At 49.2% G+C, this 14310-nt stretch overlaps 6 protein-coding genes across 6 annotated transcripts; 4 read left to right on the top strand and 2 right to left on the bottom strand.

Annotated features, from left to right (window-relative positions):
• Positions 1–606: 606 nt before the first annotated feature.
• atrR (transcription factor atrR) lies at positions 607–3547 on the top strand (the record flags this gene model as incomplete). The annotated part of the gene is made up of 7 exons (XM_057179371.1): positions 607–780; positions 834–961; positions 1019–1383; positions 1434–1930; positions 1983–2158; positions 2218–2781; positions 2833–3547. The coding sequence occupies 7 exons, from the start codon at positions 607–609 to the stop codon at positions 3545–3547; spliced, it is 2619 nt and encodes an 872-aa protein (XP_057027757.1).
• Positions 3548–4132: 585 nt separating this feature from the next.
• On the top strand, positions 4133–6882 carry N7457_008327 (ATP-dependent metallopeptidase FtsH/Yme1/Tma family protein; the record flags this gene model as incomplete). The annotated part of the gene is made up of 2 exons (XM_057179370.1): positions 4133–6029; positions 6092–6882. The coding sequence occupies 2 exons, from the start codon at positions 4133–4135 to the stop codon at positions 6880–6882; spliced, it is 2688 nt and encodes an 895-aa protein (XP_057027756.1).
• Positions 6883–7590: 708 nt separating this feature from the next.
• N7457_008326 (uncharacterized protein) lies at positions 7591–8748 on the top strand (the record flags this gene model as incomplete). Its single annotated transcript, XM_057179369.1, has 1 exon — positions 7591–8748. One exon carries the CDS (start codon positions 7591–7593, stop codon positions 8746–8748), a length of 1158 nt encoding a protein of 385 aa, XP_057027755.1.
• A 243-nt stretch (positions 8749–8991) lies between these two features.
• On the bottom strand, positions 8992–10102 carry N7457_008325 (DUF1295 domain protein; the record flags this gene model as incomplete). Its single annotated transcript, XM_057179368.1, has 2 exons — positions 8992–9678; positions 9734–10102. 2 exons carry the CDS (start codon positions 10100–10102, stop codon positions 8992–8994), a joined length of 1056 nt encoding a protein of 351 aa, XP_057027754.1.
• A 270-nt stretch (positions 10103–10372) lies between these two features.
• Positions 10373–12567, top strand: N7457_008324 (DNA topoisomerase 3; the record flags this gene model as incomplete). The annotated part of the gene is made up of 7 exons (XM_057179367.1): positions 10373–10459; positions 10514–10714; positions 10765–10943; positions 10993–11162; positions 11219–11541; positions 11592–11728; positions 11778–12567. The coding sequence occupies 7 exons, from the start codon at positions 10373–10375 to the stop codon at positions 12565–12567; spliced, it is 1887 nt and encodes a 628-aa protein (XP_057027753.1).
• Positions 12568–12768: 201 nt separating this feature from the next.
• Positions 12769–13818, bottom strand: N7457_008323 (uncharacterized protein; the record flags this gene model as incomplete). Its single annotated transcript, XM_057179366.1, has 1 exon — positions 12769–13818. The coding sequence occupies one exon, from the start codon at positions 13816–13818 to the stop codon at positions 12769–12771; it is 1050 nt and encodes a 349-aa protein (XP_057027752.1).
• Between the last annotated feature and the right edge of the window lie 492 nt (positions 13819–14310).

The following is a 14310-nucleotide window of genomic DNA, read 5'->3' as shown; positions in this document are numbered from 1 at the left end:
GTCCTTGAGTCTTGCAAGGCTTGGACATCCTACCCCAGGCCAAATGGCCCGATAAGATACGCTAGTAAGAAAGACATAATGATCGGAGTACAATGAAAGGGAAAAGCCGGGCAACGCAAGAGTAAGTAAATTGGCAGGGAACGGAAGCCGGTGCGCCTGTGTTCCGGGACGGACGAAATCGACCGCTCGACTGAACTGTGTGGCTCGGCGGTCGGCCATCGGGGGTTCCGTCATGCCACTAAATAATCTTCAAGGCAGCACCTGGGTTCCGTATAGCGAATAGTGATCTTAGTTCCGTCTCCTTTCGAGATCATATCAATCTGCATATGTCCACGTGTGGTCGAATGATTCTTCTTACCTAAAGCTCTAGAACTCCCCCGAACCCTGCTCAGTTTCATGGTCAACTTGCCCGCCTTAAGAAGACTCTGCCCTTCGATGCGTCATTCATTACCATAATTTTCAGCGCCCCCCCCCCCTTCTTTCTCAGGCGTAGAAACAGACGAAAAGAAAAAGCTTGCGCCGAATCGCTGCCCCGCAGTATCATCCACTACCGACCGTCGTCATTACCTCCACTCCGCGGAGTTTCCGTTGCCCCTCAGACGCAAAATGGATGGCTTGGGGGAGGACGGCCAGGGATTTGATGCGCCCAGAATGATGAATCGGACACCGCAACTCTTCCACTATGATAACTCGCAAATGCAGTCGGGCTCCATGTATGACGATTCGTCAATGGGCGCCGGCGACGAGACCAACGATGCGAAGAGACGGAGGATAGCGAGGGTGAGGATCATTGCCCGTGATATATATTGAGAATGTGTCTAATGAGGAATCAGGCGTGCGACATGTGTCGGAAGAAAAAAATCAAATGTGATGGAAAAATGCCCAAATGCTCACACTGCATCAACTACAAGACAGAATGCATCTTCACGCAAGTGGAGAAGAAGCGGAATCCTCCGAAAGGGTATGTATGCATGATTGCATTTAGAACCCTTGATCTGACTGTGGCATTCTTGCATAGAGCGAAATATATCGAAGGCCTCGAAAACCGATTAGGGCGCATGGAGTCGCTATTGCGTTTGTCAGGTCTTTTGTCGGAGGACGATGCCGGCAAGACAGATCTCGGAACGTTAGAGAAACGGCTTGCGGATCGAACGACTGCGTTGAATGCAGCAAAAAGCTCGAACAAATTCATGGCCCAAGGAGCTCAAATGGCCCAACAGGCTCCAAGCTCACACCACACCACACCTCGCATGGACTCCCATTCTAGCCCTCAAACAGCCGCCACATCACCGGAATCGCAGAAGTCTGAGACCGAAGTCGAGGCTCTATCGGATATGATGTGCTCCCTGGTGACAAACAACTGTGGGGAGACTCGCTATATCGGTAGGCTATCTGTGCAAATGTTCAGAGCCTGTGTATTGACCGCTTCATAGGATCTTCATCTGGATTTTCCATATTCTCCCCCAAAGGTATTCAATGGGTTAATGAGAAAACAGGGGATACCTCCTTCCAGGACATGATCTCGTCAGCATACATCGATGACAACAAATGGATGTACTGGAAACCCGAGATTTTTAGCGATATCTTCGCAAGACGTGTGTTTAAGCCTCTCCCACCAAAAGATGAAGCTCTTTCTCTATTCAAGGATTTCTTTGAGAACTTTAATTGCGTGTTCCCACTCTTCCACGAAGCCACATTCATGCATCTGGTGGAGCGGCAATACTCGCGCGATCCCTACGAGGGCTCGGGCTGGTGGGCAAGCATCAATGTTGCACTGGCGATCTCCCATAGACTTCGGGTTATGAGCAACTTAGTGCCACATGAAGAAGACAAAAAAGCATGGCTCTATTTGAAGAACGCCATGGGTGTTCTGACTGAGCTCACAATGCGTAATGCAGATCTCCTGAGCGTGCAGGCGCTACTGGGCATGGTAAACTGCCCGCCTCTGATATTGAAAGCTTTTGACTAACATATTGGGTTAGTCACTTTTTCTCCAAGGAACCCCTAACCCACAGCCTGCTTTCTTCCTAGTCGCTGCGGCGATTCGACTATCCCACAGTATCGGTCTACACAAGCGCGGCTCTGGGTTTGGTCTCAATCCGGCTGAAGTCGAGCAACGAAAGAGAGTCTTCTGGATCGCCTATCTTCTTGACAAAGAGTATAGTTTACATTCACCGCCTGCATATCTTTATAGCTAACGCTAACCACTTTGTTTAGCCTTTGTCTACGCTCCGGTCGACCACCAGTACAAGATGACGATGACATGAATGTCGATCTCCCAAGCGAAGATCCGCCAGATAATGTTGGAAATGTGCCGTTATCTGACGGTAGAAGCAAGTTCAACTTATTCCGGTCATTGTGTGAATTTGCCACCATTGAAAGCAGAGTATACAAGCGACTCTATTCTGCCAAAGCATCGAAACAATCTGACGGTGAATTGCTTAATACGATTGGCGAGCTTGATAAGGAGCTGGAAGACTGGAAAGAAAGCATTCCTATTGACTTCCGGCCCGAATATGAAATTCAAGCTACACACACTCCTCTCATCATTCACGTTGTCGTTCTCCATTTCGCCTATTACAATTGCTTGACCACCATCCATCGCATGTCAGTTCATCATGGTTATTGGACTAGTCGTCTGTCAAACTATGCCATTCAGGGGTTGAATGCACGACCATTAAACCCCAGAGTGTTCCTGTCCGCAGTACTGTGTGTCACTGCTGCCAGGGCATCGATTAATCTGATCAAATATATCCCACAAGGAGACTTTGCTTGTGTTTGGTATGTTTCAAACAGCTTGCGGGATCAAATGGGTGCTAACCTGTAAACTAGGCTAATTCTCTACTACCCGGTGTCTGCTCTTGTAACTCTTTTCGCCAATATTCTCCAAAACCCCAATGATGCTCGTGCTCGTTCTGATGTTAAACTAATGAGCGTGGTTGTCAACTTCCTGTCCACGCTAGTCTCTGATGAATCAAATGGCAGTATCAAGCGTATGCTTGGTCTTTGCGGCGAGTTCGAGAGAATCGCCAAAGTGGTTTTGGATAAAGCCGAAAAAGAGTCTCATTCGCGAAAGAAACGCAAGAATGCAGATGACTCTGCAAACGCAGCCGATCAACAGCCGGCAACTGCGACATTTGCTAAGCGTGCACAAGCACCGCCTCCCTCTGCACCCTTCTCTCCATCTGCGTTCACAAATCCTACGGCGACAGCCCCCTCGCCTGACACAGGAAGACCATATATGGGTACTACAATGCCTTCAACAAGGGGCATGCCTACTGAGATCCCAGGCAATCTTCATGCCATGCCTGGGATTGGGCATGATTTCTCCGACATGCTGAGTCCTGACCCAATGGCTAATGTTGGATTCCCCGACCAATCCCAATTCAATACTGCCAGCCCCGGCATGGCACCCTTCCAGCAGCCATTTGTCCCACAAGATCTTTGGCAAATGCCAATGACAATTGAGTGGGATTGGGCAGACATGTCCACCAACTATCCTCCTTTTGATGGAGCTGGTTCCGGTGTGCCACCTCATGGACAGTGATCACCACTGTTTGGTAGACCGAAATGACCGATTCCATCCAGGCTGTCGTCCATGGGATTGGGGCTGATACTTATGGTGCTTCTTTCTCAATAACTTATCTCTATACCTTATGTATATTGAAACGCTCCTCTTCTTATGTTGAAACCATCTCAAGGTCGTCATACTGCCACTAAGAGAATAATGGGTTTCTATTACGCAGCGAATGGCGCAAAGGCGGGGCCCTCTTTATAGGAAATATGTACAGACAGGTCTCCAATCTAATTTAAACAACTTTTAGACAATTTAATCGGAGAATGGAGGACATTCTAGAATAATGACCCGTGAGGACACATCTTTACGCCGATTCCACCGGGGCTACGCTTCCGATGACTCAGCCGGATCGGCGAAAATTTGGAACCGACTGGAACCACACGGCGTCACCTCGGACGTTGATGTCCAGAGAGCTTCTCACCTCCCAGCTCAATTGCAACGCCTCCCCCTTCACGCCTGATCTTGATGGATTGTGAATTCAGCAGCCATCTCTAAACTTGATTGATTACCTTTTACCCCCGCCCTCGCAGCCCTCGGGGCTTCCATTCCTCGACCATGGCTACCTTGCTCCGACGGCCAGGCAATCTCGCTCGGTTCTCGAGGAAAGCCGCGGAATGCACCGGTCGCACATCACTAGCTTCTGTGCGAGTGAAGCCATCAAGTCTTTCATACTTGGCTCTATCGCACAGCGCTAGAGCATACTCCACGCAAGGTCCGACACCCCCCGATGACCAGAACAGCAACAACACACCAGATAGCCGCAACAATGACAGCCACGCAAAGAAGCCGAAGTCGGTTCTGACCGAATCTGAACTGAAAAGGGTGGATGAATGGCTGGAGGGTATGGATGCGATAAGACGCAACCAGGTCCGAACCTATCTCATGAACAACGGGCTTCCACCAGAGGTCAGGAAGCACCTTGATCCAAATCAACCACCGACATTGATGGATCGTATAAGGATGATGCGATTCCTTTGGACAGTCACGACCTCGGATGATGCACTGAACGAGCTCCGAAAGCACGATGAGGCACAAAATGCGAAGCGCGACATCTCAGACACACAAACCCCTGCCGAAAAGCGCGAAGCGGCAGAGAAGGGCGAACAGCAATCTAACGGACAACCATCAGAGGATCCCAACCAAGGTAAGGATCCTAAGGACAAAAAGGACCCCAAGAAGGAACAGGCACAACAGAAGAAACAACAGGACGACAAGAAGGGCAAGATTCCTCCGAACATGGGGAAGGTCCTTGAGTTCCGCTTTGATCCCGCCTCGTTTTTGGTTACCGCTCTCGTTACATACTACGTTTACCGCAGCTTCTTCCCCGGCGATGGTGGAGGCAGAGAAATCACCTGGCAAGAATTCCGGGCTAACTACCTTGAGAAGGGTCTCGTGGAGAGATTGACCGTCCTGAACCGCAACAAGGTTCGGGTTGATCTCAACCGCGAAGCTGCTGCTCAAGCGTACCCCGATTCAAATGGCCAGCCTGCATCCTATGTCTTCTTCAGTATCGGCTCCGTGGATAGCTTTGAGATGAAACTCGAGGCAGCTCAGTATGAACTGAATATCCCATCGCATGAACGTATTCCTGTCGCCTATCACGATGAAACCCCTTGGGGCGGTGTGATAATGTCAATGGCTCCTACTCTTCTCTTCCTTGGTGGTATCTTCTGGATGTCTCGGCGTGCCGGTGGCGGCGCTGGCGGCCAGAGTGGAATCTTTGGTATTGGAAAGAGCCGTGCCAAACGCTTCAATCACGAGACCGATATCAAGACCAAGTTCGCCGACGTTGCGGGTATGGACGAAGCCAAGGTCGAGATCATGGAATTTGTCAGTTTCCTCCAGCAACCCGAGCGCTTCGAGAAGCTGGGTGCCAAGATCCCGCGTGGTGCTATTCTCTCAGGTCCTCCCGGTACCGGTAAGACACTGCTCGCAAAGGCCACCGCCGGTGAATCAGGCGTGCCCTTCTACAGTGTCAGCGGTTCTGAGTTCGTCGAAATGTTTGTCGGTGTTGGTCCTTCTCGTGTCCGTGATCTGTTCGCCAATGCCCGGAAGAATACCCCCTGCATTATCTTCATCGATGAAATTGATGCAATTGGAAAGTCCCGAGCAAAGTCGAACGTTGGCGGTGGAAATGATGAGCGTGAAAGCACTCTCAACCAGATTCTCACTGAAATGGATGGTTTCAATACCTCTGAGCAAGTTGTTGTCCTGGCCGGTACCAACCGACCGGATGTTCTCGATAAGGCCCTCATGCGTCCCGGACGATTCGACCGACACATCTCTATTGACCGACCTACCATGGACGGCCGTAAGCAGATCTTCCGTGTTTACTTGAAGAAAATTGTCACCGACGAAAACCTGGAGTACATGGAGGGCAGACTCGCCGCTCTGACTCCCGGTTTCGCTGGTGCTGATATTGCTAACTGTGTTAATGAAGCAGCCCTTGTCGGTAAGTTCTCATATGTAACCTCTCCACTCTGTTCCATCAAAGCTAATATTTCTGCCCTGCAGCTGCCCGTGGAAACGCAGACAAGGTTGTCATGAAGCACTTCGAGCAAGCCATCGAGCGAGTTATTGGTGGACTTGAGAAGAAGTCTCTTGTGCTTTCTCCCGAAGAGAAGCGGACCGTTGCCTACCACGAGGCTGGCCACGCTATCTGCGGTTGGTACTTCAAGTGGGCTGACCCGCTGCTGAAGGTGTCTATTATTCCTCGCGGACAGGGTGCATTGGGCTATGCCCAATACCTCCCAGCGGGTGGTGATACCTACCTGATGAACGTCAACCAGATGATGGACCGCATGGCCATGACTCTCGGTGGTCGTGTCAGCGAGGAGCTTCACTTCGAAACTGTGACCAGCGGTGCGAGTGACGATTTCAACAAGGTCACTCGCATGGCTACTGCCATGGTGACCAAGTTCGGCATGTCATCTAAGCTTGGCTATATCTACTACGAGGATGATGCTCAGCAGCAGCTCCACAAGCCCTTCTCCGAGGATACTGCCCGCTCCATTGACTTGGAGGTGCGCCGTATCATCGAAGAAGCCCACAAGCAATGTCGTGACCTTCTGACTGAAAAGCGAAAGGAACTTGGAATTGTTGCCGAGGAGCTCCTCTCTAAGGAGGTTCTTGGCCGCGATGACCTTATCCGTCTCCTTGGCCCACGCCCCTACCCCGAGTCTGGCGAGTTTGCCAAGTACTTCGATGGTAAGGGTGGCCAGAGCTTCGCTCCTCCCGATCACCAGAGCCCTGAAGAAACCGCTGGTAAAGATGGCCGAGACGAGACACCCATCCCTCCTTCCTAAATGAGGGGAGTGTGTTTCTCTTGCATTGTTATCCTTTGGTTTGATTCCAGTTTGGGAGGCATGATATCACTGTAGCCTCTCTTCTTTTTGTATTTATCGCCTGCATCTCCTTTTTCTTCCCCGCTCTCATCTCTTTTTCTTTGCTCTCATCCACAATACCTTTCTCCCTTCCCCTCCCAGCATGCTCAATAAGAAGACCGTTTTCCTTTTTTTATCCTCTCTCTTTGTACTCTCATGTCCATCTCTGTGTCCAATTGGTCTGTACAAGCTGTACAGAGTGTATAATAGGGAGTTTTCCTAACATGTCTTAGATTACAACTTCATGTCTCCACTGCGTAGATTAAATTCACGAATTGTTGCAGTAGGTCCTCTGTATCTTGATGGGTTGGTCGGAATACCTCGTTGATAATAACGACAGTCAAGACATGCGAATGTCTCGCGCTTTATATCATCAGCTAGGTGCACATAGACATGTCTCAACCATCCAAGAAAAAATAGATCTAGCTCCAAATTTCTTTGTTGTAGCCGCAAAGCCTGGTACATGTTGATAATGGGCTCTAATCCAGACATGAAGGACTGACATATATCAAGCTGAAAGACCCAAGAAGTGCCACAATACATTATGCACCCATAGCATTCAAGCTTGTCAAAGGGGTTCAAACCTCATCCAAACCTCATCAAAATCCACTCCTAAGTTCATCTAAAAGCATGGCAAGCGATATGCCTCTAAGTCAAACCACCAAAACCAACCACGCCGACTCAATCTTACACTCCAGCAACCATCTATATTCTAGAAACTTAGACTGGCCTACCAACCCATGGGAGATGTCGTACATTCTTGACTTTCGAAAGGAGAATGGATGGGATCTATTGAGTGACAACACGAATTCCGAGGCAAGCAGGCCCCGGCTAGTGAGGGAGTGGACGAGCGATGCCCTTCGCGCATTTGATCGTGTCTGGTGTGATCTGGGCAAGACTGAACGCCCCGGTCGGTACCAATCGGAAAATACGGTTCGTAGCGGCACATCAGCTGCGTCCAGAAGGAGACAGACTCTACCCCCAGACGCCTCATGTGCTTCATCTGGGACAATGACACTAGAACAGTCCCATCAGTACTGGGATATGACAAAACAGGCCCGGCGACCTTCCCCCAAGCCAATATCGCGATTTTACAAACCGAGGCTTTTGAAAGAAAAGCTGCTCGGTCCAGAGAACTATGAAGGTTGGGCGGAGCAGATGAGAAAGCAGCTTGAGCAGTGTGGTGCGTTGTGGATCACTGATGCCGATGCTGAGCGCCCGCATGGCACTTCGAGCGCACAAAGCATCAATCCCGACCTTAATCTTTGGATGATGATCTTCAGCAATGTGTCACGGCCTATACGAAGAGAACTGGGAACGCTGGAGACACTTGATTCGCGAGAGGCATGGCAGTTTTTGCAGAGAATGTATGGGAGATATGTACACATGAAGATGCGTTCTGTCCAGGGGCTGCGCGACATTATGGGTATCAAATATGATGGCTGCGCATCCCTGGAAGAATATATAGGGAAGATGGTGGTGTGCATTCGAGCGATTCAATGTAATCACGGAGAGAAAGCAGGTGATGACGGGGGGAAAGATACTCGCTGTGGAAAGAACCGCAACCACCGCAGAGGGGAAGACAATGAATGGCTATGGTGCCAATTCATCCTGGTGAATCTTGGACCGGAATGGGAATCTTGGGTTTCTGAGCTGGTGGACAAATTCGAAGGTGGACAGAGAATGAAGGCTGCAATGAGCACACTCAAGGGACTCTTGCCGATCATCGAGGCGGAGGAGGCACGCCGCATACAAGCGTCCCGTTACATGAAGCGTTGTAGTACGTGACTACAAGTATGTTTTAGACAGCACTATCATAGGCTGCTCCTGTTGTCAGTTGTAATAAGTGGCCAGGGCCCGAAGCAAAAAAAAAAAGGGTGCATTGTGGCAAATTGACAGTTTTGAAGTAGGGGTTTTAAGGGAATATAGAAGGCCACAGCCAAAAAAAAAGAGAAAATCGAAAATCGAACACATGATCTGCCAACTTGGTATGGCTACTCCTCGTCCCCAGCTTGTTTGTACACCGATATCTTAGTTGCTCTTCTTGCTAGTCTTCTTGGTTTTCTTGGCCTTAACAGACAGGCGAGGGATAAATCTCCCAACGCGAGCCTGGTAATCGCTGTACTCGGGATACTTGCCGGCACTGATGCATTCAGTGAGACGAGTGCTTCCCTGGAAGATGGCAAGGTACCCTAAGGCTCCCAGGCCAGTCCAGTTGAAGTAAGTCTCGGTGCGGTAGCACGACCAGATGTACATGGTCAGCCAAATGGCCTGCTCAGCAACGAAGTTAGGGTGACGCGACCAAGACCAGAGACCGCTGACAACGAAGCCACGGTCGAGATCTTCAGCACTGAACTGGTCCTTGTAGGCCTCGGGGATACGAGCGTTGGTTTGGTATTCCCGCTTGGCAGACTGGAACTTCCACTGCTGTCCGTCGGCGAAGAATTCAATGATAATGAAGAAGAAGGCAGCGCGGGAGAAGGCCAAGTCAGGAAGGCCGAAGGTCTCAGATCCCTGGTTGTATGCGGCAACAACGAAGATGTAGGTTGGAGCGGTGATGAGAAGGAGCAACAGCGACTGGGCCACTGCGATGAATCCAAGGTTGAAAATCATGAACACAAAGCTGTTGTTCACCTTGGAACGCACGATCTGCCAGCGGTAATCCTCCGAGCCGATCGAATATCCTCCTTTGCGCCAGTAATTGAAAGTCAAGCGAACCTATCCCATAATTCAGATTAGCTCATGCGGATACTCGGAGACAAGCTCAACCTACACTCCAGAGGACACTGATAGCTGCAATGGTGTCCAGAGTATGAGTCTGGATGCCAGAGAGGCGAGCCCAGAGGGCAAAATGCACGTTGTACACTGCGGGAAGAATGCTCCAAAACCGGTCGACTTGAGAATAGTTCCGGTTGATCTCGGCTGCGATGAAAAACAGACAGGCTAGAACTCCACCAAAAGCGAGCGCAGAAACGAGGGGATTGGTAGCTAAATAAACAGCCCGCAAGCTATAAATATCGCTACCAGCTGCGCGCAAGCTGTCGGGCAGCCATTGCAGCTGGGACAAGTAAGGGAGAACGGTGAGCTCGAAGGAGGTCAAGTCCAAGAGGGACTCCACGCGAGGAAGTGGCAAAGATGCCATGATTGTATACTTTAGGATCAACTGCAGGCCGCACGAGAAGGGAAAAAGGAAAACAAGAGCGATTCCCTACGGTGGAGCCCCAAATGTTTGGCCGATTACCTCATCGGGATTAGTTTGCCCAAAGAGGAAACTGGATGCCTCAGGCACCACTGCGCGTCTCAGGCATCTCGTCTCTTCTTCGCGTTCCGGTCCAAAAGAAGGTGTGATCGACATCGGGACATTGAGGCCACCATCAGTATGAACTCCATATGATCCGGGTAGGGGCTCATCATGGCTCGGAAAATCCTATGCGTGGCCGAGAAGCCTGCCATTGCGCGTGCAGTGGCCACTCACTTGTCGGGAGGTGCTTTTCAAACGGTGAGTACCTTCTTTTTAAAAACTTCGTAAATCACCGGCTAAGAACAAGCATAGCACTCGATTCGTGGGAATCAATATGTGAAGAACTATGAATTCGAGTTTAATTTTGGTGGTGCTTGGGGCACTTGCTCGGTCACCATGACCAGCGTAGTGGGCCATCTCACGGGCTTGGACTTTGACCGCCAATACAAAGGATGGATGTCTTGTCCCCCAGGGTCACTCTTCGAGGCCCCTGTGCAAGAGACAGTTGACAAGGTAGGGCAATTGCGGTAGCTGGCTTGACTGTCTGCTAATATTTGCCTCAGGATAAACTACCAATTGCTGAGAACATTCGGAGCCAAGCCAAGTACTCCAAAGCCCTGTTCATCTGGACCGATTGTGATCGTGAAGGTGAGCATATTGGTTCCGAGGTCCGCAATCAAGCAAAAGCAGGAAATTCTCGCATCGAGGTCAAGCGCGCCAAGTTCAGTAACACGGAAAGAGCGTAAGTGGTGCTGGTTATTTTAGACTGCTCTAAGCTGACCCAGGAATAGACATGTTCGTCAGGCTGCTCTAGAGCCAGTCGATCTTGACGAGTATCAGGCCAATGCAGTAGCAGCTAGAATCGAGTTAGATCTTCGGATTGGTGCGGCATTTACTCGCCTTCAGACCTTACAGCTGCAAACAGTGGTTGCAGCATTGAAGGACAAGGTCATCAGCTATGGTGAGTTCTTGAAGTTCTCGATCTACCCACAGTGAGTAAACAGGCTAACAAGTTAGGATCTTGTCAATTTCCTACTTTGGGATTTGTTGTCGACCGATACTTGAGAGTTCAAAATTTCAAACCAGAAACATTTTGGGGCATCAAAGTCATACTCAGCCGTGAAGGCAAGAAAGTCAATTTTCTTTGGAGGCGGGTACATCTATTTGACCGAGCGGTTGTGACTATGATGTTAGAGCGATGTTTGGCCGCAAAACAAGCCAAAGTCACGAAAGTGAACCAGAAGCCTACAAGCAAATGGCGACCGTTGCCGTTGACCACGGTAGACCTACAGATGATGGGCAGTCGATTCTTGCGTTTGGACAGCCAGACTATCATGAAGGTAAGAGAAATATTTTCACCCTGGATGAATAATAGCTAACAAATTTCAAGGTAGCAGAAGCACTTTATACCAAGGGATATATCAGTTATCCCAGAACCGAGACTGATCAATTCGACAAAGCAATTGACCTGAAAAAATTGGTCGAGAAACAATATCCCGACAGCGCATGGGGTCAATATGCCCGAGAGTAAGCTGTATGAAACCATCTTCAAATCTCTAGACTAACGACTATCTAGGCTCATTGATGGGAAATTCAGGACACCTCGTTCTGGCCGTCACAATGATAAAGCCCATCCGCCCATCCATCCAGTCAGCTGGGTATCACCCAATCAATTAAATGTCAACGAGAAGAAAGTCTACGAATTTGTAGTCCGCCGATTCCTCGCCTGCTGCTCTGATGACGCAAAGGGCCAGAGTACAGAGATCGAAATCGAATATGGCGACGAATCCTTCCATGCTAATGGTCTTGTGGTGTTGGAGAGGAATTATTTGGATGTATACGTCTACGACAAATGGGAGAGTAGCCAGCAACTTCCCAGCTTTGAACTAGGCGAGCTCTTCGAGCCCACAGAAGCCAACATCTTTGAAGGCAAAACAACCGCTCCGAACTATTTGACCGAGCCTGAGCTCATTGGTCTGATGGATGCCAATGGGATTGGCACGGATGCTACGATGGCAGAGCATATTGCCAAGATCAAAGAGCGTGAATACGTTGCTATAAACCAACGAGGAAGCGGTCGCAGCTCAGTACAGGAATTTATCCCTACCCGCTTGGGCGTTGCCCTGGTGGAGGGATATGACAACGTTGTTACCGGTCTCCCTAATAGCGTGTCCCTCAGCAAGCCGTTCCTTCGCAAAGAAATGGAGTTGCGAATGCTTGAGATCTGCTCGGGCACTAAAACCCGACAGGAGGTTGTCCAGCAGAGTCTGGACATGTACCGAGAGGTCTTCATTCACACTCAAAGACGTATTAATATGCTGAAGACTGCCTGTCGCAAATATCTTGTTGAAGGAACCATGCCATGATCGTTAGATGTCTACCAAAGGCGCTCTTTAGAGCCATAATGAAAATCTCATTAATCATACATTATTTCTGTTTCATCGATTGGAATTAATTGAATCTTTTCATTTCAGATTGAAGGAGTAAATACAAAACATTATCAAGGCTATGTTACAGGCACGAAAAGAAGTTTCACATCCAGGTTGACCTCAATCATGAGGCCCCAGTTACAGCTGGTCTGGGCCCCCCACGCGGGCTTGCCTACGCATTGCCTCCTCGCGGTGAGACAGACCATTCTTAGTCCCCACATCAGACTTGGAAGGCCCATTCTTCTGCAGACTGCTAGGCCTTTGGCCCAGATCCACCTTGGGCTTGGTAAGGTTCAGTTCCTCTGGTATGTCGTTGGACATTGTTTTTGCCACAAGGATGTTGAGCCAAGCCAGCTGCTTGGGAATCTGAGGGAAGGTCTCAGTATTTTGAATGAGACTCTTTTGATATTTACTCACCTCCTCCAGCTTGGATTCAATATCAATCATGCTTGACGAGTACTTCTCTTCCATCATACCGACAACATGGACCAAGCATCGTTGGAGGTCAGATGAGCAGTCCCTGAAGCTGTCCGCCAGATAGTCGATGATGGGTTGTGATCGTTCAAATTCTTTTCGGAGCTTGTAAACTTGGCCCATGAAGCCGTGTAACTGCTTGTACATTGCCTCCATTTGGCGAGAATAGTAAGAATGAATTTCGTCGACGTCACTCTTGACCTTCATCAGCATGGTGAGGCCTATGCCCTGCATCACGACGATAGCGAAAATGAAAGCACCCATGAGACTGGACCAACCCGCGTCCTCCGGCGGCGCTGTGTTGGACGACTGCAGTCCCTCGTAGACATGCTCAACTGCGGTGTTATCGTCCAGATACAACGAATCGGACGCCACCGAGGCATTGGAGGTTGGATCCGTCGTTGGGGCTCCTGAAGCATCGATGGGCAAGAATGCTGCTTCTGCCGAATGTTCCAAGGCCAGCTTAGCCTTTTCGTACTGTTCCAGGTCAATTGAATACTTCAAGAGGAGATCTTTCTCCGAGATCTCGTCGTTTTCCGAGAAGATGTAAGGATGAATCTCGCGCAGCTTGACGATGGAATATGCGACTTCGAAGGAGCTGAGGCCGCGCAGCCAGATGGTGTTGTAGGGGTTGATTCCGGTCAACGGAACCGAATGCCAGAGGCCGATGGTGTTCAGGCCAGCAAAGATCGCCACAGCCAACGAATTAAACATATTGAGATTGTTATTTCTTCTGAAATCTGTTTTAAATGAAAATTGAGGTGTTCAAAGTATATTTCTCTTTCTCGGTGTCTTGAGAGCTTAATATACTCCTGTGAGTGTGCCAGCGAGCTAAGCATATATGCAATAGATTAAACAATGAAGAAGCAACTCTTTGTCTGGAATCAATGCCCCCTTTTCTATATATCAAGACTTGAATAAGCATTCATTGTCTTTGTGACCATCTTTTGTGCGATTGTTTGTTGCCTAATTTGGTGATTGAAGGACAAGATCAACCAATCACCATCAATACCCGGTGGTGCTATGAACACTTCCATAGATCTTCATTGTCTATATATGATTAGTTGCCTGTCAATCTGCCCTTTGAGGGACAATGTCAATTGAGTTACTTCTCTCTTGGATTTATGTTAGTTAGCTTTGGATATTTCAGGTGATCTCAGGTCATTTGAGTCTCTGGTATTCATCACTACAGAGAAGAACTATGTA

This window comes from Penicillium paradoxum (genome assembly GCF_028828445.1).
Source record: "Penicillium paradoxum strain IBT 22861 chromosome Unknown utg000007l_segment0_segment0, whole genome shotgun sequence".
NCBI lineage: Eukaryota > Fungi > Ascomycota > Eurotiomycetes > Eurotiales > Aspergillaceae > Penicillium > Penicillium paradoxum.
Note: the sequence above shows the minus strand (reverse complement) of the source record. Positions and strands in the feature narration are given on the sequence as shown.